The sequence below is a fragment of the Cydia strobilella genome, chromosome 18 (assembly GCF_947568885.1).
Source record: "Cydia strobilella chromosome 18, ilCydStro3.1, whole genome shotgun sequence".
Lineage (NCBI taxonomy): Eukaryota > Metazoa > Arthropoda > Insecta > Lepidoptera > Tortricidae > Cydia > Cydia strobilella.
Window position 1 is genome coordinate 7285148 of NC_086058.1, and position 26065 is coordinate 7311212.

At 36.6% G+C, this 26065-nt stretch overlaps 1 protein-coding gene across 2 annotated transcripts in view; it reads right to left on the bottom strand.

Annotated features, from left to right (window-relative positions):
- Positions 1-314: 314 nt before the first annotated feature.
- Positions 315-26065, bottom strand: part of LOC134749520 (angiogenic factor with G patch and FHA domains 1) — a 45549-nt gene continuing 19798 nt past the window's right edge. For both annotated transcript variants that reach the window (XM_063684478.1, XM_063684479.1), the window contains one exon: positions 315-1296. In XM_063684478.1, coding sequence (XP_063540548.1) covers positions 1102-1296 — 195 coding nt within the window. In that variant the 3' untranslated portion in view covers positions 315-1101. The remainder of the gene's footprint in view (positions 1297-26065) is intronic.

A 26065-nucleotide genomic window follows, 5' to 3' on the forward strand; every position in this document is an offset into this window, starting at 1 on the left:
ATGGTATAAATTAGGAGCGAAAAACAGATTTCATACACATTTTTAAATGCCTCTAACTCTTAAAATAATTAAAAATTCGAAAAAAAATCAAATGTAGGGGCATTGCTGTTGATATACAACAAATTGTGTCAAAATATTTTTAATAATGTTAATATCCAGAGGAAAGTGAGGACTAAGTTTGTATAAAAAGGCAATTTCGCGCGGGTCCTCTACTTTCGTCTTAAGAGCCGCTGGTCATGGCAACGTTTGTCGCGGAGGCGGCATTGCGTTTTCTTTCATTAGGGGTTAGGGGGGATTAAATAATATTTCTTTAATAATAGTAATAAAATATAGTTTATTACCTTAAGTTGAATAAAATAACAGAGCAACCTTCTCTAAGTAAGTCATTCGGATTTTACTACATAGTTTAGAACTGGTAGCTATTCTATTTATTCTTTCGCTCGACGTTAAAAGTATGAGTCATCTTTTAAATGGTATTAAGTAACATAAAATATCAATAAATACTTAATTACATTTTTACAGCATATAAGTACCTATACTTAACTGTTTAATTAGTATACGTAACGTACCGTAACGTGTTAACATTTTATAGTACAATTATGTAGCATAAAACCTGTAGTATAAAATCGATATCACGTTTGTGTGTTAGGGCCACCCCACACTAGCGTCTCCCGAGCGTTGGCGTCTAGTCAACTCTATGGCAGCGGCCCGGCGCAACATCGGCGCAACGAGGGCTAACGCGTATGAATTCGCCGCTAGGGGCGCTAGTGTAGATAGTAGTCTTTTCCATAGTTCGAAATGTCAAATGTCACTTGTCACTTCAATGACTGACAGCTGTTCTTTAGTCTTTTGGACCACCATCAACAGAGGCGCCAACTAGTGAGCAAAAAAACGATAGCCCTCACTGCGCAGCGACGTCATTTTCCATAACGCTGACTAGACGCCGATGCTCAAAAGACGCTAGTGTGGAGTGGCACTTAGTTACTTTGACAAAAATCCACAAACAGGCATAGACCAGTTCAATACTGGATTTAATGGCATTGTATTTGTATTGAAATTTGTTTGACGGCAACCACTTTTTAAAGGAGCACCAATAATAAGTTATTCATCACCGGAGTCATCTTCCTCTGGGTCTTGAAACGCTTTAGCGGGAGGTTGAAGCATTTTTGTCTTGGCAGCCAGCCTCATTGTAGAAGTACCAAGGAGGTTTTTAGGAACAAACTTCGGAACTAGAGAAGGCACAGCGGCGGCACCCGTGCCCAGGCCAGATGTACCATCGTTATCAACCAGGGGAATCTGAAACAAATAAATATAAATAGTTAACAATGTTGAAATAAGCTTACTCTATTTTACATAAATCCTTGTGTTTATTGACAGAATTTTTAATTAGACTAGCCCGTGTACAATAAATGTAAATTATAGCTGTATGTGCGTTCTTTCTAAATAACGCCTTCAGCCTGAAGGGACGCGACAACTCCCGGCACCTGAAGGCTTCAGGTGAACCGTTGCATAAAAACGAATTCAAATATTTATATTACACTAGCGACCCGCCCCAAATGAATGAATGGCTAAATGGCGTCGGATCGCACAGGACAGGAACGAATGACGGAATCTAGTATCGGAGGCCATGATCCACTTCGGGTCGCTGAGCCAGCGAAGTAAGTAGTAAGTAGCGACCCGCCCCGGCTTCGCACGGGTAGTTCAACTAATTTACACAAAACCTTTACAAATTATACATATAAACCTTCCTCATGAATCACTCTAACTATAAAAAAAAAAACAAAATCTGTTGCCCAGTTTTAAAGATCTAAGCATATATAGGGACAGACATACAGAGCGGAAAGCGACTTTGTTATATACTATGTAGTAAAGTAGGTAGGTATCGTTAGGCGATGGTGCTGATGAAATAAATATTTATAATTTGGCACTTTTTCTAATAAAATGCCCCTTACAATGTTCTGGCGGTGGCGCCAGATGTTAAAGTACCCTTCAATCTTTATAGGTTTATATCGATTTTCTTACACCTAACAATGATGTTGACACGTGGGTGAAATATTTGGGTGGAATGGCGTTGAAAGGGCTAAAAGTCAACACTTACTTCCAGACATCATAGCTAGGACAATCGAATAGTAGTAGAAATACGTCAACAAACCTACGTTGACACCAGTCTTCGCATTTCGCCAGTGGTTAAAAACTTTGATCGGTTTCATCCTGCAAGACGTTTCCCATGGCGAATAATTTGCTATCGTTACGGAGTACAGGATCACTAGACCGTAAAAGGCAGGTAACTACGCGTCCATTACGTCTAACGACAGACAGACAGACAATGTGTTATTAGTGCTTCATTGTCTAGCCGGGTGAACAGCCTAGACGGACGGAAGTCCAGATTTCCTGTGCCATAGAAGATGCTCTTGCGCCGGCCTTGTAAAATAATGAAAAGGTCGTAAGTGTGACTGTGCATCGACAAGTTTACCCCTTTTTATTACCGGAGCGCGATGATCTATGAGGCCAATGGCACGGATCAAAACAAGTCCATGTAGGGGCTGTTCAATGTCGGCTAGACTATTTTTTGTGCGACGGCCGCTTGGCGACAGTGATTGTGAATGGGTCCCGTGATGTTGCTTAGTCATTCGCATGTTTCAGCCTTTAAGTAGAATATTGACGAAAACTTGTTTTGTAAAGTAAGATTCCCACCGAACGGACCGAGTCGGAGCGCATTTAACATTTGTACGGCCGCAAGCCGGTCGGCTCCTCGCGGACGCGGACGGCTCCGGACGGATTACATCGCTTCTACATACATAACGTATAGGCATATTTAAAATGCACTCCGGCGGCGTGGCCCGACTCCAGCCGGTCGATGGGATCCTACATAAGATGAACATCTTTATGTACCTTTCTTCAATCGATAAACACTTATATGTGCCATTCTCAATCAAAAGGGTACTTATTGTCGGTTGTCAATAAGGCGCTATTTTCCATATAGCTTCAATTTGAAATCAACTTTATCGACAACCGACAATGTGGTACCTTTTGTTTGAAACGTCACATATATTATAATTTACTGAATCCCCTCATACTTGTGTATCATCGATATTGCCCTAAATAAATATTGAAAATAGGTTTGACAAATAATCTACTTACCAAACATTATCCTCTTTCCTCGACTTCGTGTCTTGTCTTACGGTTTAATTACTGGGGTAAAAATATGTATATGCATTTTAATTAGTATGTAGGTACCATACAAAGTACCAACCACCTTCATGCTAGGTCAACCTTGTGAGAATTGGAACTTGCATTCTGATCTTGCAGTTGCAAAGATTCAAGAAACGCGACAAGCTTGAGCAAACCTGGTATACCTATATTGGCAGGCTAAAATTATGCTAAGAACAGGTCAGTCTAGTGCACTAAGATTTCTAGAGAATTGTAAATATTTATCACAACTATTTACACATCATTTGTATGCACGTTTTAACCGTTTTTGACATAGTACTTTGAGACGGAAAGACAAGTAACAGAGCAGAACATAAAAATATTGTTGAGGGTTCCGGGGAAAAATAATGTAGGTAATTTTTCAATTCATAATTTATATAGTAGTGTTTCTACTTTAAAATACACATATCCAAATATTTAAAAAATTTGGAATAAATTGACTCCAATCGTTTTTCCTCGGAATTCTTCACTTTAGATTTTTATTTTATTAAAGTTTTTAGATGAAGTGCCTGCTTTGGTTATTTTTTCCACTTAATCGTCGATATTAATAATTTTATACCAATTATCGAATCGAGCACGGTCATCCATAAGTACATATTTCTGGTCCTCGTATTTTATACTAGAGGCCAATTCGAACGTACATATTGATATCTAAATTTACTTATAAATATATATCAGACAGATTTCATCACTAAAAAATACCTTTCAAACCTACAATTTTTGATTTAAGGCGTTATTTGAATAGCCGGGTCCACACATAGCGAGCATACGCGCGAGGAAATTGCCTCGCGCGTATGCTCGCTATGTGTGGACCCGGCTATTCGCGGATGCATTTCTTTCGTTTCGAGCATAGGGTGCGTTGGGGTAAGATTGAATGGATATTTGATTGAGATTCATGAGCACTGTTGCATTAGAACCACCGTAAAGCAAAATACAAAGATTTGTGTTGAAGAACACAAATCTTTAGACATTACACATTAGTTAGAGGTAAGAGCAACTAATATATTTTCCTATTCCATCGATAACACTCCGGTAATACGGACTACGGTACTAATCAGTAAAAACACATAAAAATACTTTTTTTACCAAAAAAGACTGGGAGAAGTTGGAATGGTGGCGGGATAAAATCGATATATTCGTAATTTCTAAAACTATTAAAGTTATTGATGATCGGCAATAGAATAGGTTTTCGAACATTGACTCTCGGGTGAACCGCCCTTAAAATAAAGGAAAAAAAAACAGCGTTAACTAAATACGTAGCCCACCGGGGTACGTCGTATGCAGTGCCTTATACAGTTGACATAAGGTACTTTTTTATACAAAACACCACTTACGAGTATGTTCATCTTACCCTATGAAAAACGTCAAGGTAAAGACGTATTGTAAATCCTAAGGCATAAATCAAATAAAATTTAATAATAATGAGTTTGTGACTTGTATTCAGTTATAATACCATCCTTTTTTTGACCCAATCTAAACTAACCCAACGCACCTTACATGTATTAGCGCGAGCGAGACGTACGGGCGAGTGACAGCAAAATAACATCATTTAGACATAAAAATATAAGTTTGAATTGGTCTCCTGATCATAACGAATTTGTATTCACGTTGAATCATATTCATTACCATATTAGTCAGTCAGGCTCAGGCGCCTAAATTCCTCAAGACCTTTTTAGGGTTCCGTATCCAAAGGGTAAAAAAGGGACCCTATTACTAAGACTCCGCTGTCCGTCTGTCTGTCCGTCTGTCTATCACCAGGCTGTACCGTGATAGCTAGACAGTTGAAATTTTCACAGATAATGTATTTTTGTTGCCGCTATAACAACAAATACTAAAAAGTACGGAACCCTTGGTGGGCGAGTCCGACCGTGGGTTTTTTATCAACATCAGCATCATTTCTCATTCATTTCAGCTAATCTCATTATTGTCTTGCAATTTTCTAAATGTCCACCTATAGAACTTCTTCTTCATCCGAAAGCGGCCACCGATCGACATTCGGATAACGACTGCAGCAGCGTTGCTGTTGCGGCATTACAGTGACAGGGCCCGCGTCAACGCCGCAGCATAATTACGCAAACATTAATGCAGCTTTAATTTAAAAGCACTTTCGTGTTTGTAAGATTGTCGTACTTTTGAAATAAATTTGAATGATAACAGAAACTGCTTATAGCATAAAATACGGTAACATGTAACCAGTAGGCCTAGCACAAGAGAGGCGCGACGCGCGACGGTATCTCGCCCGCGAGATAGACTATACCCGTCTTTTTCTAACTGTATTAATTAAACAGGGACGGGTATATAGTCTATCTCGCGGGCGAAATACTGATGTGTAAACATTTTGTATGTTGAGTATATGTATGTACCTATATTTATTTATGAATATAAATTTTATTTATACTTTTTACCAAGACTGACTGTATTCAGTCAAGACGGCATAAGGTGATATTTTTTTTGCATTTCGTTCCTCGTAGGCGATTACGTTCGTAAATGCGATCCATTTTCAAAAATACTAAGAAACTGTATATGTAGATAATTGCAACAATTTATTAAATTGCGATACCGGTCGCGAGTTTCGCGAATTCACCATGACTAATAAAGTCCTTTGAGTACATTTATTAATATTACTAACGTATCTTGATCAAGGTATCTCCGAGATCTGACGTAGCCATTTTGACTCTCAACAAGCACTCAACTGAATGGTGAATAATATTACATTATCTTATTGATGTTAATATTATTCCATAATAATATTGAATTATTATACAGATCAAATGTAATACTAAGAATTTCACAAAAAGATCGTCAAACATGAAAAAAAATATATAAAAAATACTAGTCTAGAATGTTACTAGAATAAAATCTAAACGTCAAAAAAAGAAGTACATACATTGGATTATCCATTTCCTCATCATTAATCAAATATACCTAATAAATAATTAATCGTTTTGAATCAAAATTAATCCCACGTTGTTTTCTCATTCATTTAGTCTTGTGTGGTAAGTATAATAAGATTTAGAAATAAGTTTACGCTTGTAGACGTGACAGAGTTAATTGGACGGTACATAACATGTAATGCACGGACAGTAAATGTGTTAATTAAAAAAAATCGTGTCCATAATTAATATTGAAATATCCCTCAGAACGGTACAAATAATATTGTTATTGCATGAGTAGAGCCGGAGCAGCTAACAAACAACTCTTGGAACAGCCCTCGTATTGTATGCATTGATCGATTTGCCTTACCCACCAGGTATTTTAATATCGCACGTAGCCGACTTTGAAATCGGTTCTATATTTGAAAAATTTGTGTAAAAAAAAATAAGGGCCACCTGAAGTATTATTTCCCGCTGACTATCTTATAAACCTCTTATTTCCAATATTTAAAGCTAAGAAGCACAATCCAAAAGACAAGTTCGATAAAAAAGGGGCGTATATTTGGTAATGTCAAGACCCTGAGGTTATGTTGGCATTTTGACCTTTGTTCCAAGTTCTATTCGTCTATTCTAGAGCACCATTAAGATTTGAAAGGCTAATAGTAGCAGACCGATTGCGATTAGGGCTAGAAAATCGATCTTCGCTTTCCATTCCGAAGCGTCTCTCTCAAATCTACGGTCCTGGCAGGCTGCCTATCCTACCTGGCTAGGCTATATGTTGATCCAACAAGCGACCTCTGCTCTGCGGAATGTACAGGTATTGTTACCACAACATCTAGATGTCGACCAAGGCTAGACAGACACACATCATTCTGCGGCTAAATTAACACTTCATTGTCGATACTGATCTAGGAATATACCATACAAGTTGAATAAGAACAGCCTAAATCTGATTATAAATAGTGGCATAGTCTATAGCAGTTACTATAGAATGACCGAGCTCTATAACTTCGTACTAGCTTACAGGCAGAATCACTACCCAATTTTATTATAGAGGTAGAATTTATAATATAAATTTCTCTTTCCGGTAATGCTTTATGACTAGATTTTTTTGCCAGAATCTGAAAATCAATGAAAAGGGGCATTTTGTATAAAACTACACAAAGTGACCGGTCTTCATCGATCTCGAGTTCATGTCTTAGGTCGAATCAACAGTCTCCTAAGCTCCTTTGCTCTCAAGCTTGTAAGTACTTACTTAAGCTTGTACTCGTAATAAAATGTACAAGTTACAGTTTACTTCGTAGATATCAACATGTTAAACCGCTTATAAACCTCTAAGGTATAGGAAGGTAATCCTGAAAGCTTTTATACCGAGTTTGTTGAAATTATTCTAAAAAGCACATTTGTAGGCTTAACACCGCGCGCGCATGCGATTTTAAAACTGATATGTTTTAGTAAAGTGGGCTGATTCGAGAATATTCAAGCAAATCACTAAGCGTAGTGTAATAAAAAGGTTCAGTACTACTTCAGAAAATCGCATTTATTTACGCTAGGATTTTCAAAGTATTTTTTTGCGGAGCTCGGGAGTCCGTGAAAATTCTTAATAAATTATTATTCCATCGATTAAAAATACTTTGTAAAAAGTAAAAAAAAAAACGTAAAAATACAAGTCACATGTCAATCACATGACATAAGGCAGAAATGAGAACTAGGCAGGGGGACCCATGATGGTTTGTAGCATATTAAACTTAGGCCACCTTCTGACAACATCATCCGATCACCTTCGTGTATGGAATATTATTGCATCGCTATTTCTGCTCAATCAAAAAGGGATCCCACCAAAAACATTTTCATGTAAAATGTTGCCAAGACGAAACCGTAAGGCTCGCACTGTCAAAAAGTTATCAGATCTCTTGTAGAGCCAAACTCTACAAGCCCTAAATTCACAAACTCTACACCTTAGTAAAAATATGTGGCTGTGATTGAATTGTCCCACTTAAATATTTATTTTATTCTGTTTTTAGTAAGTATTTGTTGGTATAGCGGCAACAGAATTACATCATGTGTGAAAATTTCAACTGTCTAGCTGTCACGGTTCATGAGATACAGCCTGGTGACAGACGGACGGACAGCGAAGTCTTAGTATTAGGGTCCCGTTTTTACCCTTTGGGTACGCAACCCTAAAAACGTCGAAGCGCTTCGAGAAAAGGTAGGTACTGCCCTTGCGCTTCGCTCTTGCTCGTGGCACTGCCGTGCCCCCAGATCTGGATCACTTGAATAGTAGTTTGTATTTATAAGATTTTAATTAAATAAATATTTATACGAACAAATAAATATACTACACTGTGAAGATAAAGCGTGTAAAATAAAAAGCAGACTTTAATGAAACAGAAAAAATACGTCAGGAAGGCGTTACTTAGCCTGGCTATAGAACCCTAAAAATGCAATAAACTTTGGCACAAGTTCGCGTGGTGTCGCCACATCAGCATGCGAATTGCCATCAGTTTAATGCTGAACGAGTGGTCACTGAGTACTACACTTAATGTACAAAGGGACTTAAGAGTCAAAAGTTACAGTTGTCTGCGCAAATATTGTATACAAATCTTCGCCTAATTTCTTTGAACTAAAGTTTAAAATTGTTCGGATATTTGTTTATCTGGTGTAAAGACATGCCTTTTATGCAACACAGCAATTTTGAATGTCGGATATTCAAATATAGTGCTGCACTGCACTGAATGATTGCAGTCACGATTCTAATGAGGTGCTGCACAAAGAATTACATTTGTAACCCGTGGCGACTATAAATTTACGTGGAAAGCTTGCTTTTTGAATTGGAACTATGTAATTCATAGTCAATCACGAGAAACGTGTTCCATTCCGTTCCTTCGGTAAATACATGACTACATAATTTAACTTATTTAGAGCAATATCTGACCAGAACTCGGACGACCAGGCGGTAACATTATAATTTATAGCGTTCATTCATTACCGATTATAAGATAAATAAATCGACCAAGAGCATGTCGGGCCATGCTCAGCGGCCTCAGCGTAGGCTTACGTAGTTACCATTCTATCAGAATAAGCTAAACCGGGGCTATTAGTAATTATCATGTAAGTACATATCGATGGCAAAAAGCGGAAGCGTAGTAACCGCCACCTAACCAAAAAAATTTTTTATTGCACATTCGAAATCAGCGGGTCCCATAATAGCTCTACGATGATAAGGAAAAACTGGACAGCGTAGCAAAACACATGTATTTATTTGATCACTCCTTAATCGAAATGATGTAAACAAAAATGACAAGTTTTCAATCAAGTCCACTTACGCCAATTCCGGGTTTGCTAAATTAAAAGACTATGGTAGTTGGTAGTTACAGCGCTGCCGAAATGGTGTTCTATATGGCAGATACAGCGATTTCGCATATAGTGATAAAAAAAAGATTGCACTTACAGCATTTAACGCAAAATAAATAATCTATGAACGGTGATTACAACATTTCAATCGTTAATGATTTTACAAACTAACGCCACTTACGCCAATTTAAATGCAGTGCAAGGTAGGTTTAAGTATAGGTTACCGCCTTTTTAAAATGCGCGGGCGTCGGTCTCGCTAGCCGCTTAGCCGCTTACTGCGTACGAATCAGTAGGCTGGCAATCACCGGAGTGAGTGGTAGTGCGTACTCTGTGTTTTAAAGCAGATTAATAAGTTAGTAATTTTGAGTTGTGTATTAATGTTGGATGGTACATTTTACTTTTAAATGATGATTTTAAAATCGTTTATTTTATAATAAGCATTTTCCTCGTATTGGTGTGATGAAAAAATTTGTGTTTCATTCGGTGGCAAAATTTGTTTAACCCTCGTGCCTTCAAACTCTCGCAACGCATAAGATTCCATTCCACTTTACGGTCTCGCTCGGGTGTCAATATTAACTTTGCCTCCTTGTAAAACAAATAACTATTTTTACATTTTAGTATAACCGTGTTGTGTGTTCCTATTTAAAAGTATTAATATGACCAAAATTGAAATATTTAAGTTATTAAAACGATTTTATTTACGAAGCCTAAGTTATTTTTATTAACATGTGATAATAATGTAGTGAGAATAACCTTGGCCCTAGTATTTGTAGTTTTTATAATTATGTTTCGAGAGTTTTTAACGCATCTTTTTCATATACGAAGACAAATAAGAGATTTGTTACAATAAGGTTGTGTTATGTATAATATTTTTAGGGTTCCGTACCTCAAAAGGAAAAAACGGAACCATTATAGGATCACTCGTGCGTCTGTCTGTCCGTCTGTCACAGCCTATTTTCTCCGAAACTACTGGACCAATTAAGTTAAAATTTGGTATTCATATGTAAGTTTGTGACCCAAAGACGGACATGTAACGTAAACAAATGAATTTTAAACACCCACTTTTGGGGGGTCATCATCATCATCATCATGTCAGCCGATAGACGTCCACTGCTGGACATAGGCCTCCCCCAAGGCTTGCCACTCCGACCGATCCTGTACCGCTCGCAACCACCGAATTCCCGCGACCTTCACCAGGTCGTCGCTCCATCTCGTTGGAGGCCTACCGGCAGTTCGTCTTCCGCCCAAGTAACATTTTAGCGATAAAACTAGTTCTATAAAAGCTGACTATTATTTCGATTAAACACTGATAGCGATAGTGCGGCCTAAAATTTAGCGATATAGCACGCAATAACTCTCTTATAGTCGGAATTAGGCACCGACGTTAGTGCTTGAAGCTCTACAGTGGTTCATTTTATGTGCAATAGTGATAAACTAGTGATATAATAGTGCTACAATAGGGATTATTCTTGCCGGAAGTGATAATAAAGGGTTAAAGTAGCAGTATTTTTACTTATAGTTCTAATAACCTTGTAATATGTTATCTTGTATCACTTACAGTATTACAAGAACGCTGCAGTAGTGAAAACAATCGTTTGTAGTTTTAAATGTCAAAATATTTAATACAATTTCCAATATTCGCTCATAGTGTTGCGTGACGTAGTCAGACAGATTGTTTATAATGGCGACAGCTTGATGGTTTATTGGAATTATTATTACCTGGTACACAGCAAAGTTTCACGACACGTATTAGAGAATTCAACTGAAATTCTATTGCGGTTATTACTTTTCTGTCATTATATATGGTATTTTACATCTCAATTTTCAAGCTCCTTGTAAATATACATGTTTTGATAAATTTTGTATACTAAAAATACTGGCTTAGTTTATTTTTGGTAAGTAAGTTAATTATAATCTTTAGTTTTGTGAATGGTTATGCTAAACATACTAGATATTGTAATATCAGAACCAAATTACCTTAACAATTACTGCTTTATTACTAGATATTTCAAGCATTTTTGTGTTTGTTTGTAAACAAAATGGCGTTTCACGTTCTAAACACATGGCTAACTCCAAAAGTGATAATTTTACCTTATGTAGAACTGACAACTTTAAAAAGGCTATATTTGATGTGGTATTTAACTTTAAACAACAATGTATCACGATAAACCATTAAAGGTTATAGAGAGAGGTATCTTATACCTGAAATACTTAAAAATAACTTTAAGCTGTAATAATGTTCGCACAAACACTCTTGAAGAGCTACGGTTCCATACTGCTGTTATAGCACTTCTAGCACTAAAAAACGACGTGATTTAACAGGGAAAATTATGTCGGTTGTATCACTATATTACTAAGAGCTATAAGAATTACTGTTGCCACTCTTAAATGGCTTAAGAGTATTTTTATAGCTGTTGTAACACTGTAGGCGGCATTAAGCACAAAAAGGTAAACATAACACGATTATAGAGCTATAGCGCGAGTAAGTTATAATGGGCACCCCAAAAGAACCTTCAGCGTTAAAATCTACTTAAAGTGGTAACCATAATATATAAAGAGGCAGCTAATACCACCTTATTACAGCCTTTAGCTGCATTATGCAATCATATGTCTATTATATCACCTTACTAGCGCCAGTGTATTAATAAGACCGTTTATTTCCATAGTTTTGTGAATGGTTATGCTAAACATACTAGATATTGTAATATCAGAACCAAATGACCTTAACAATTACTGCTTTATTACTAGATATTTCAAGCATTTTTGTGTTTGTTTGTAAACAAAATGGCGTTTCACGTTCTAAACACATGGCTAACTCCAAAAGTGATAATTTTACCTTATGTAGAACTGACAACTTTAAAAAGGCTATATTTGATGTGGTATTCAACTTTAAACAACAATGTATCACGATAAACCATTAAAGGTTATAGAGAGAGGTATCTTATACCTGAAATACTTAAAAATAACTTTAAGCTGTAATAATGTTCGCACAAACACTCTTGAAGAGCTACGATTCCATACTGCTGTTATAGCACTTCTAGCACTAAAAAACGACGTGATTTAACAGGGAAAATTATGTCGGTTGTATCACTATATTACTAAGAGCTATAAGAATTACTGTTGCCACTCTTAAATGGCTTAAGAGTATTTTTATAGCTGTTGTAACACTGTAGGCGGCATTAAGCACAAAAAGGTAAACATGACACGATTATAGAGCTATAGCGCGAGTAAGTTATAATGGGCACCCCAAAAGAACCTTCAGCGTTAAAATCTACTTAAAGTGGTAACCATAATATATAAAGAGGCAGCTAATACCACCTTATTACAGCCTTTAGCTGCATTATGCAATCATATGTCTATTATATCACCTTACTAGCGCCAGTGTATTAATAAGACCGTTTATTTCCATAGTATCACCTAAAACTATTATTATGGGTCTTATAAAACTACTATGTCACTCAGGACTCTAAATGAGTTGCTGTTATGGCTAATGTGTTTGTTGGGCGGTACGCGGACGCCACTCCAGAACCTTCCGGCCCCACCGGCCATCAGTTCTGCGAGCAATGTGCCCCGCCCACTGCCACACACAATTCTGCGAGCTATGTCGGTGACCCTAGTTCTACTGCGGATATCATCATTTCTGACTATCACGCAGAGAAACCCCGAGCATAGCTCTCTCCATTGCCCTTTGCGTGACCTTGAGCCTTCTTATGAGGCCCATCGTTAGCGCCCACGTCTCAGATCCGTATGTCATCACTGGCAACACACACTGGTCAAAGACTTTTGACTTAAAACACTGCGGCAATTTGGACGAGAAGATACTGTGGAGCTTCCCGAACGGATTCGACGAGTGACCTCTTTCTCGAAGTTGGACCTACCTAACTGGACAGTTTGTCCTAGGTATACATAATCGTCAACAACTTCGAGCGCAGAGCCTCCGATTAATACGGGAGTTGGCACAACATGGACGTTAGACATGATCTTCGTCTTGTCCATGTTCATTTTCAGACCAACTCGTTCAGATACTCTGCTGAGATCAGCGAGCATCGCACTGAGGTCCTCCATGGTCTCAGCCATGACTACGATATCATCGGCAAACCGAAGGTGAGTGATGTACTCGCCATTTACATTGATGCCTCGTCCTTTCCAGTCCAGAACCTTGAAGGCATCCTCCAATGCAGCGGTGAACAGCTTTGGGGAGATTACATCTCCTTGTCTGACTCACCGCTGCAATGGAATAGGCTTCGAGCTCTGGCCCTGTAGTCGGACGGACATGGTGACGTTTTCGTACACACTTCAGCACTTCTATATTCCGGTAGTCAATTTGGCACCTTTGGAGAGACTGCAGCACAGCCCAAGTCTCGATCGAATCGAAGGCTTTCTCGTAGTCCACAAATGCAAGGCAGAGGGGGAGGTTATACTCCTCAGTCTTCTGTATAACCTGCCGCAACGCATGTATGTGGTCTACGGTACTATAGCCTTTACGGAAACCTGCTTGTTCGGGAGGCTGGAAGTCGTCAAACCTGCGTGCGAGACGGTTCGTGATGACTCTCGAAAACAGCTTGTAGACATGGCTCAGAAGTGAGATGGGTCCATAATTCTTCACCTTTTTTGGATAAGAGCACCACCACACTTCTGTTCCACGCTTGCGGCGTTTTTCCTTAGCGCATGACGGAACTAAACAGCGTCTGAAGGGCCTTACGGACTTTTGGGGGGTAAATGAGAAAATTAAAAAATAAAGTTTTTCAAACTATATCGTGTTACACATCAAATGAAAGAGCTCATTGTGAGAATCTCAAATAATTTCTATTTGTGATAAACAGTTTAGAAGTTATTCGAGAAAATAGGCAAAAAATGACCATACATTTCAGTTTTATTGATAACGAATTGAATGGCGTATGCACTAAATATAATGGAACGTAAGAAGAAAACATAATCAACCGCTAAGAGCATTTATGCTTTTGAGATTTTTTTCCTAGTGTTCCATTAATTTACCTGTTTCACTTACAGCGTTTCCGCGTAACGAAAATAAAAGTGCCATTGTATAGTATTATGTTTTGAGCATGAGACAAGCAAGAACTGCGAAATTTATATATGTATTCTAAATAGGAAGTAATTTCATTAATAAATAAACAAAGATGTTTTTTTTTTCGAAAAACCGAAAAGTGTTTTGGCTCTGGTGTAAAGCTTGCATTTTGGCGGTTACTACGTTTCCGCTTTTTGCCATCGATATATTGTCATCAAATCAGTTTATATTTGCAATTATTAGTCACCTCTAAACAAGAACTGAGTCGATACTTGACAATTCAAATTCAGTATTCAGAAAGTTTATATTCGGAAAAGGCGACGCGTAAAATTGTATTTTATTAAACATAAAATTATTCCGGGTAAACAATAAAGAGCTAGATAATCCCGAAACGAGCGGTCAGTCCATTTGCATGGCCGTATCGGACTCTTTACGCATTAAACCTTTACAGTACAGATAAAGAGAGCAGTAAAGTATGGATTTAAATGGAGCAACCTTACGCTTGGTTCTTTTCAGGAGATGGATTTAAGGTAGAGGTGACAGAGAGGAGGGCAATAAGCGAAAGCGATAAGCGATTTTAATAGCTTTCGCAAAATTACCTAAAATATTTAAGTAACTTTTGAAAGGTTACCGAGGCAGTTTGGCTTTTGTTTTAAGAGCATACCACGAGGTCCACGAGTCATGGGGTCAGTCTCGTATTAACGCTTGTTTTTTTTCTTTTTTTTTTCTTTATTACAAATATAAATAAATCATTACTGTTTCTCGAAGCATTTTAGTCCTGTTGGATTCGAAAAAGTCGCTTTTATTCTAATCAGTTAAAGACAAGTATTTAGTCAATATAGTTACTTTCTCGAAATCTAAAACCATTCGTCAAAATGAAGTTTGTATGACGTCTTATGTCAGTCATAACGAATCAATAAACAAAATTATATTATTCTATTCTCAGCATTTTTGTTTGAAATGTGAAATAAGTATATTCTGTTTTTTTATTCCGTAGACTAAAATGACATTTCATGTGGTACTAAGAAATGTCATCTCATACAGATGAAACGTCATTTTAGTCTACGGAATTAAAAAAAACAGACCTTAGGTACCTAATTAATTTTGATTACAGTCTGCACGCCTTCGTGGAATACTCTTCATCGGTTGCATTAGACTAAATGATGTTGATGCTGTTGTGTGGATGTTGTTTAAACTAAATGCCTACTTAATCCGCACCTTTACGAGTATAGGGCGTCGCACCTTCGTTTCGCAGACCAAATGGCCCCGACTCACTCGCCATTTAGAAACGGTAAAATATTCATATTATCCATGTTTGCGGCATTTAAAACAGTAAAATACATAAGTAAGTAAGTTTATACGATATACTCGCCTGTTAAAAACAGTAAAATGTGAATATAACATTTCATGTCATCGACACTCAGGAATAAAATTCTAAACATTGAACCAATAAAATAAAACTATGAACACGGATTATATCGCGTATATAAGGATACCCTCCTACAATTTAGGAGGGAATTTAATCTTCTCGGGTCAGAGCGATCGCGTATATCTTTACTTGAAAATAGTTGTAAATGTTGTAACGTATTACCAGCCTTATGAACCGATTTTGTATGTATTAAGGCTAGTTAAGTTAAGTTTATAGTTTATTATGGTTTATTGTTTTTGTATGTGGGTACTTTTGCACATTGTAGTTTTCCTCAGTCACCCGTCACCCGACACCCTCAGACCACGAACGCTGTAAAGGGTTCGAAACGTCGGGATGTATTATAAATTCAATATACGCGATATAATCCGTTTTCATAGTTTTATTTCATGAGTAACTATCGCGATAACCGAAGACAAGATTATTGTATGTACCTACATTTTATTGTTTTTCACACTTAAATGGCTACTGTGAAGTATAGTCATTCAGAAAAATGCGAGTATTCTTAAGTGTAAGGCCTGAGTGGACGCTTGAAGCGGAGCGTTCGGCGGGGCGTGCAGCGTGGCGTCGGGCTCACAAGTGATGTGAGCAGCGTGCACTAAGGCCGCTCCTATACGTTTGCATTTGTTTAACATGCACGCTGCACGCCCCGCCCCGCTGCACGCTCAACACGAGCGTCCACTCAGGCCTTACACTAAGGATTTCTCCTAAAGAATAATATTCAATATAGTCGTTTGGTATGGAGACGTAATTGAATAAACGTGTATGCAATTATATTTATGTTTTGTAAAAATATGTCTAAAGTGGAGTTCCATAAAAATGGCAAATAATGTAAACAAACCTTTCCTCGTAATCTCGCACTTTTGTACACAACCATGATTTTATCAACAGTTTATATACTTAAATCTTTTATATATATCAATTATTAGTTAAAATATGTTAATTATAAATATTTCAATGCAAACAACCATCGTAAATTTTTAGGTAATACCCCAAACAGTATTAAGTTGCGTTGTTTTATCACAGAATTCCAATGGCCACCTCCTGTCTCCATCATCAGATTAACTCGATGGTATAGTCTTCATCTTTTCAAATCATTTTTACGTGTGCATTGTCACACAACTTACATATGTAACTATGCAAACTTTCAGCTTCATTGCATGGAAACCGGGAAGTGGGTCAAATTTAACTTGCAAAATTTGATTACAGACAGACACACAGGAGAGGTGAAACTAAATAAAAGCTTGTAAACATTATAAGGGTGACAGCAGATTATTAGTGAAAGATATATTATGGGCATGGAGTACAATTTTCAAAGGATTTTTGTCATAATTATTCAAGAACCGCTAATACTAGATTGTTGTTCCTCCGGACAAGATTGATTAAGCCAGTGAAATTCGCTGCACAATAATAAATCAAGCAAAGCCCATAGTGCATGTATGAAAGGAATGCAAGCGAAGCATGCAGCGGGTGTGGTAAGCGCAATTTGCATCCGCCGTCCGCCGTCTGCAGCCGCATCAATCTCCGAGTTAATCCAAATTTACCCGAGTAACGAAAATGGTGAGGTAAGAATGTTTGGTCTGTATGTGGGAATGGGTGTCTATTTTAGAGCGTTTTCACATTGTCCGATCCGATATCGGATGTCGGAAGGAAGTAAAATGTAAGATATATGTGTTTCTCTGTATTTATTTATGCATTTAATAAATCATGATTACTAAAACGATAAATAACGCAAAAAAGGCGGACTTCATGCTAATGGTACTCTCCTGCAGCTGTGTTTGTCATAGGCGCCTTCCGACATCCGATATCGAAAAGGCGCTTCCGATAAATTCAGCCATGTCGGAGCCCCCCGTCAGCTGTCGGACCGATAATATTTGTTTGTGTGCGTATGCTTGGTGCTTGCAGGCATAATGCTTGGTGTAGTGTGCGTGACCGCTAAAGACGGCGCCCGGGCGCGCCCCCGCGGCCTGACTACGCGGATGTCGGATCCTACATCCGATATCGGATCGGACAATGTGAAAACGCTCTTAGGCTCTGTAATAGAAGGATTTTTTACGTACCTATAGCTTTGTAGGCTTTTAGAAGGATGTGTACGTACCTATAGCTTTGTAGGCTTTTAAAACAAATGTGCACATGATACATGTGTTTCGTGCTGCAGCATTCCTCGGAGCCTAAGTGCGGAACATCATTCGATATTTATTCCTATTAGCTTTCCTCTTCGCTCTTCTTTATAGAAGAAATACATTGCTGATGATGGGATCATCATACTTAACTTGGATATAGTTACATAGCTGATATTTATAGCCTTTTGTATTATAGTCATACTTGTTATGAACAAAATGCTGCACTTCATGATAAAAGCAAGCCGCTTTGCACAGTGATAGTAGGGACCAAACTGAGCGATTTGACCCGCAGCAGCGGCAGTTTCACCCCTTAGGAACAGAGATGGCGCCACTTCTTTAAAAAATATTTCAAAAAATTCTACAAGCTAAACCAATGAACCGATTTAAATGTTTAATATCTCAAATGAAAGCGCATTATATACATTACTTTTAAAAAACTACTCAAAAAATATATACTCAATACTTTTGATAAAAACGGGAATTTTAAGTTTGTTTTTTTACTCGATTGATAGTTTTTACTTGATTTCTCAAAAAAATTGTATGGAATATGAATAGTTTAATGCATGTATATATTACTGAATAAATAACAAGTATTTAAAAAAAACCCGACACCGATATCTCTCATACTTCTCGAAATATGAAAGTTTGAATGTGAGTGTAAATTTCTTCAAGATATATTCCAAATAATTCTACAAGCTAAACTATTCGACCGATTTTAATGTTTAATATCTCAAATAAAAGCTCATTATATATACTACTTATAAAAAAATATTTAAATAACATATACTGAATACTTTTGGCAAAAAATGGCATCTTAAGTTTTTTTTCTTACTCGATTGATAGTTTTTAATTGATTTCATAAAAAAAAATTATGGAATATGAATAGTTTAATAAATATATATATAGTACTGAGTATATAAAAGTATTACAAAAAAACCCGACACCCATACCTTTCATTCTTCACGAAATATTTAAGTTCAATTATGCACGTTCTTACAAATAAATTCTTTAAAAGAAATCTTCAACTGCAGTAAGTGCACTGATTTTAATATGAAATGTGTCATATGAAAAGAAATCACCCAATTTATTTTAATAAATAAAAAATAAATAAATAAAAACTGAATAAAGTTTTCCTGGTGCTGAATTACAAAAAAATATAACAAATCTAAAATTAGGAATTATTTTTATTTAAAGTGACTACATTTGTAAACAAAAAACTTAAATGTCCTCTTCGGGTTCACCGGTAGATGTAGAACTGAAAAAAAGTCGTTTTGAGAAGTACTCGTACCATTTCAATACTACAAAATCACCGATCATACATGAACTGGTTGCTGTAGATTACTGTTGGAAAATTTATGTGCCTGTAGATTAACTGTTGAATTATTTTTGTGCCTAGTTGATTACCATTAAACCTATAATTTTGTGCCAGACCTATAATCAGTGGTCAGCATGCAAAATAACTGGATTGAAAATTACATTAACTTACTTTTGATTTGTACAGCCACCTTTGCATGATTTACACTGGGCTGTGCATGGTAAGCTGACGCGACGACACTCACAACGCATAGTTTCGCAGCCAGATTTGCAGCCACAATGGTCCAAGAGGTTTAATTGCGACCAAATCGCTGTAACTGCCGACCATTCCGGAGTCCAACTCTCTTTTTCCTCAGTCCATCCCCAAGAAGATGGACATGGTATGGAAACTTCTGGTTTCATAGCGTTTCCCCATATATGGCCCGCTTGGTAAGCGGCTCGAAGTTCATGTTTATAGAGAGCAGCTGATGTAGGTGGCAGGCTTGACACAAGCTTGTTTTTTGAAGCAAACAAATATTTGTGAACTTCATTTACGTTTATGTGTTCCATTTGGCCAAACAATAACACAAATCTAGGGTTACTTTATACTAAAATTAAAATATGTAGTTACACACCTGACAACCGACAAAATCAAAAACTTGAGTTGACATACTCCTATTTTCCCGTCTTTTTATAGTGGCCAGAGAAAGGCAGCTTGATCTGAACGAATTCCTTCAGTACGAAAACCAAATTTGTCCACCTTCGTTGTCAGTCAATGGAGGGCGTCGTTCAGGGAACAAATCTGATTTGGCCGAGAAATTAGAACCTGCCAACCCTGCCACCTACATCAGCTGCTCTCTATAAACATGCACTTCGAGCAGCTTACCAAGAGGGCCATATATGGGGAAACGCTCTGAATCCAGAAGTTTCCATACCATGTACATCTTTTTGGGGATGGACTGAGGAAAAAGAGAGTTGGACTCCGGAATGGTCGGCATTTACAGCGATTTGGTCTCAATTAAGCCTCGTGGCTGTACAAATCAAAAGTAAGTTAATGTAATTTTCAATCCAGGGTTATTTTGCATGCTGACCACTAATTATAGGTCTGGCACAAAATTATAGGTTTAATGGTTATCAACTAGGCACAAAAATAATTCAACAGTAATTTACAGCAACCAGTTCATGTATGATCAGTGATTTTGTAGTATTGGAATGGTACGAGTACTTAACAAAACGACTTTTCTTTTTCAGTTTTACATCTACCGGTGAACCATATAATTTAACATCACCTAATAATAATTATTTGCCCGTTTATTTTTGTATTTAACACACTGACAATTATCTGATTCAATTCGGCTTATATGTATAAAAACTACTAAATTGACCTACTTTTATATTAGTAGTAGTAGTAGTAGTAAACTCTTTATTGTACAAATATACACATTAAAAATTACATGGTACAAATAATAAGATGTACAAAGGCGAACTTATCCCTTTGAGGGATCTCTTCCAGTTAACCTTTGAGTAGATGAGAGGAGAAAGTGAAAAGAGGGTGACAAATGTAGCAAAATGTACAACAAGGTACCAGAAAGATAAAGGATATAAATACATACAAAATTAATAGGATAAACATATAATATATTACACAAAAAGGAATGGGGAAAATACACTAAAAATTGGAAAGAAGTAGAAAAATATAAAGCAACATACAATACAAATATAGGCACATAAGTCAATCAGATAACCACAGCTTCTTTAACCTCTCCTTGAACGACGCAAGCGATTGCGCCTGTCTGAGCGAAACTGGCAGCTCATTCCACAGCTTCACTGAAAGCACTGCGAAGGACTTGTTGTATCCACGAGATTTGTGAGAGGGGATGGCAAGTGATAAATTCGCGCTAGAACGGAGACGGTGGCCACTGCCTTCAGCCAGAAATTGAAATTTTTGAGAGAGGTATACAGGAGAAGAAGGTGTAAAAAGAACATTGAAGAGAAGAGAAAGAGTGTGAAGATCTCTGCGGCGGCGGATTGGAAGCCAATTGAGATTATGACGGTAGTAAGATACATGATCGTACTTCCGTAGGCCGAAAATGAATCTTATACAGACATTCTGTAAGCGCTCTAACTTGTCCAAGAGTTCTTCTGTCATGTCATATTATACACATAGATTTAAGATTAGATCCTAAGTATGCATGTAATATTGCTATGCCCCCACGGGGTCCATGTGGAACTACCAAGAATTTGTAATACCTAAAAAACCATGGTTGCAATAAATAAATATGAAATATGAACCCGAAGAGGACATTTAAGTTTTTTGTTTACAAATGTAGTTACTTTAAATAAAAATAATTCCTAATTTTAGATTTGTTATATTTTTTTGTAATTCACCACCAGGAAAAAACTTTATTCAGTTTTTATTTATAATTTTTTTATTTATTAAAATAAATTGGGTGATTTATTTTCATATGACACATTTCATATTAAAATCAGTGCACTTACTGCGGTTGAAGATTTCTTTTAAAGGATTTATTTGTAAGAACGTGCATAATTGAACTTAAATATTTCGTGAAGAATGAAAGGTATGGGTGTCGGGTTTTTTTGTAATACTTTTATATACTCAGTTCTATATATATGTTTATTAAACTATTCATGTTCCATAATATTTTTTTTAAGAAATCAAGTAAAAACTATCAATCGAGTAAGAAAAAAAACTTAAGATGCCGTTTTTTGCCAAAAGGGTTCAGTATATGTTTTATGAGTATTTTTTTATAAGTAATGTATGTAATGAGCTTTTATTTGAGATATTAAACATTGAAATCGGTCAAATAGTTAAGCTTGTAGAATTTTTTGAAATATATTTTGAAGAAATTTACACTCACATTCAAACTTTTATATTTCGTGAAGTATGAGAGGTATCGGTGTCGGGTTTTTTTTTATAATACTTGTTATTTATTCAGTAATAGATACATGCATTAAGCTATTCATGTTCCATACATTTTTTTTGAGAAACCAAGTAAAAACTATCAATCGAGTAAAAAAAAAAACTTAAGATGCCGTTTTTTGTCGAAAGTAATCAGTATATATTTTTTGAGTATTTTTTTAAAAGTAATTTATATAATGAGCTTTCATTTGAGATATTAAACATTTAAATCGGTTCAGTGGTTTAGCTTGTAGCATTTTTTGAAATATTTTTTAAAGAAGTGGCGCCATCTCTGTTCCTAAGGGGTGAAACTTGCGCTGCTGCGGGTCAAATCACTCAGTTTGGTCCCTACTAGCACTGTGCAAAGCGGCTTGCTTTTATCATGAAGTGCAGCATCCGGGCAAAAAATGGCCATAACAAGTATGACTATTACTTTTGTATGTCTACGGATTTAAGTCGCAAAAATATTTCAAACTATGAAAAGTTCTATGAGATCTTTGAAAATTTTAAAGGAAAATAAGGAATCTTTCTATTTGGACATTTTGAAATACACCGCAGTTTGAAAATCGTTTAGTCTACACTACACTGACACTTTGGTCGTACATTTTAAAGGTCAAAAAAATGTAGACACAAAAACAATGTTTACTGGCGATGATAATACCTAGTTAAGTAGGTACCTCACACGCTCAGCGAAGCTTGTCTGTGGTATCCTACATTTCGTTCCAATACAAGTAGAGGAGAACGGGGACAAACGTAACGGCGGGTGAAAAGTAACTATTGCTCTGTAGGTTTATCTAATAGTCAAAACACCCCTCTGCTGCTATTAGGTGATAGCCGATGGCGCCCCCTTCACTTCCATTCAGTCGAAACGGGCGCCACGTGCTATTTTAGGTTGTGTGAGAGGACGCAACGTGATTTTTCGAATCAAAAGTACGTTTTATGACATAGTGCTCACTCCATACATCAGTTTTGTTACCAAAAAGACTATTATTTTCGTAGTCTACATCTAGCGTCAAGTAGCGCTACTATCAGTACTGCTACTCGACACTAGGTGTTACATGTGTCGCGACTAATCCGGTTACATTATTGGCTGCAAGTCGTTGAGCATTAGACTTTCCGTTTGCCGCGACATCTATTGTCGAGTAGCAGTACTGAGAGTTCGAAACTAATACTAACAAAACCGATGTTTGGAGTGAGCACTCTGTCATGTCTTAATTCTCTGGTCGTATTAAAAGACATACATTAATCTGAATATTTGCATATTGATTATTGCAAAATGTTTTCATTTGTTTTTCTCTAGCACGTTTCATCTCAAAGATATCTTTCATGTTTTCAGAAAAATGCGGTCAGGTACTAAAGTAACAAAGCCGTATGGATACAAAAGTAACATTTACATCCCATATAATGTATTGGATCTAATATGCTTAATGTGTCAATGATGATTTAAATGATGTGTATGCCATGGCATTTAAATCATGTTGTGAGTGAAAAGAAGTCTGACCCTGAATTATCTGATTAGAAAACATATTTATAACACAATAATTGATCTCATCACTTGAAATAAAAATAATTTCTAACGACGTATTTATATTTATTTGTTTTCTTAAAATGCTAATGTTTAAGTTACATATTTACATAATTAGTACTTTTTAATTTCATATGTCATATTATATTCATTACAAACGTCTGTGTCTTGTTACTTTTGACCCACAACGTGTTTCTTTCGGCCCGCTAACGGGGTCATAAATAACAAAAAACTATTTTTTTTAGTCACATAATACATACAGAATACACAATTATAAGGTTAATCAATATGTTAACGAACATGAACTAAAGTATTATAAGACTACATTAATGTCATCAAAATAATAAGGTTAACCAAAAACTATGGGTCAAAGTACAAAGTGTTACGTTTGTTCCCGCTCTCCCCTAGTGTATGTATTATTTATGGGTTCTCTCAGCATAGCATTTTACGCACCCGATAAATGCATGTTTGCAAATTGCGACTAATTTCAAACTAAACGGGACAGTTGCATAAAACGAATACGACAATTAAATAGACGTCAAATAATATGTAACGTAAACGTTTAAGAAGCTACCTCTTAGGAATATGGTTCAATTTGCTTGCAATAAATTAGATGTAAAATTGGTGTCAGATTTATGTATACAATCATGCACCTTATTTCGTTGAAATACAGGAAGAAAATGTATACATATTTAAAAGCATGAGTATGCTAAATAAATTATATGTTGTAGAAACCCCAGACGAGGTAATGTAATACCTCCATTGACGCGAGATCGGGTTTACGTCTGGGGTGCCCGCAACATTGTAACAAAATTACATTATGTATAAGAAACTTAGTGTGTTACTAAGAGGGAAACCGCAGAGAATAAGCTGTAACTATGACCATAAATTATACTCGATATAAGTAGGCAGTATATAAATGATACCGTACAGCATCTACCTCAAAATGTATTAAGTACATTTAATATGCCACATAAAAAAACATAAATATAACAAGTAAAGCCGTCGCAAGCGAGGCAAAGCATGCCTAAGAAATAGATACCGCTCGTATCCAATTACACAAATCTACTTCAAAAACATTTTTTGGTATTGCAGGATAGATTTATGAATAGTAACGTTAATCCTATCATAAACTAGAAAAGAGCTGATTACCTTGAAACTACTCAACAACTTTCTTCCAAACCTACACCATTCAGACAAAAAAATTGATCAAACGGATTATTTTATTATCCGACTGGGAACTACAATGCTAAGGAAGGACAACACAATTTACACACGTTATACTTATAATATAACACCCCTCTTTTTGCAAAGAAATTATGTTTAATTTATGCCTAAACTAGTAGTGTAGTCGATCACTGTGTGGACGTACCATTATGCGAATGTAAAATGCCGTACCTGATGAAGTGTTCAAGTCCGAAATGCGGTTGAGCTCAAATTGAGCGCTCTGCCCGTGCCCGAGCTACGTACGAGGTTACAGGCTTGCGGCACAGAATAACTAATAGTACTACCGTACAGAAAATTCACTCCTTCACAAAAGCCAGATTTAGGTATAAAATTATACCTACACTCGCCGCCTGCAAGCAAAATTGAAACTTATAACCGCGCACGAACCGTGAATCTTCTTTGCGCGCCGCAGTTTTATGACCAAGCTGCGAGTAAGTTTTTGTATTACCTATACCTACTGATTTATTATTTTTAAGATAAATATGTGGGAATTACAAACGTTGATTCTGTAAACATAAATTTTTTTGCCGGAGATAGTATGTCTGATTCTCACGGAAGTAGGTATGCCACAGAAGTACTTATTCCTTTGAAAATATGTCGGTCAATATGTATAGTCCGGAATTTAAAAAATATGTTTTTTCTGCTTCCTTGTTCTTCCGTTTATTCAGACATCCGTAAACAAAACATTATCTTTTATACAGATTAGATCGCGATTTAGGTTTCGAAGCCATTGCGTATTTTCAAATTTGCGCGAGCGGCAGCCCACTGCCATACACCTGCCCGGGCGGTGCACCGGCCAAGTATACCTAAACTGCGCAGTGAAACCCCCCTGCTTGCGGTAAGATGAGTAGCAATTTCTAAAACGTCTGATTTTAACTTCAGGAAATGCAAGAACAAACATTATTCAAGAGCGCCGAGTTAAGAGAGTTATGAGCCATGAGCATGGACCTATTCTATTTTAACGATTGGTATTGCATTAGGATAAAGATTTTTTAGTATTGTAATAGCATATCGTAAAAAATAGACGTTTTGTGTTACAACAAGTAAGGAATAAAAACTTTGGAAACTTAAAACGCCTCTTTAGTAGG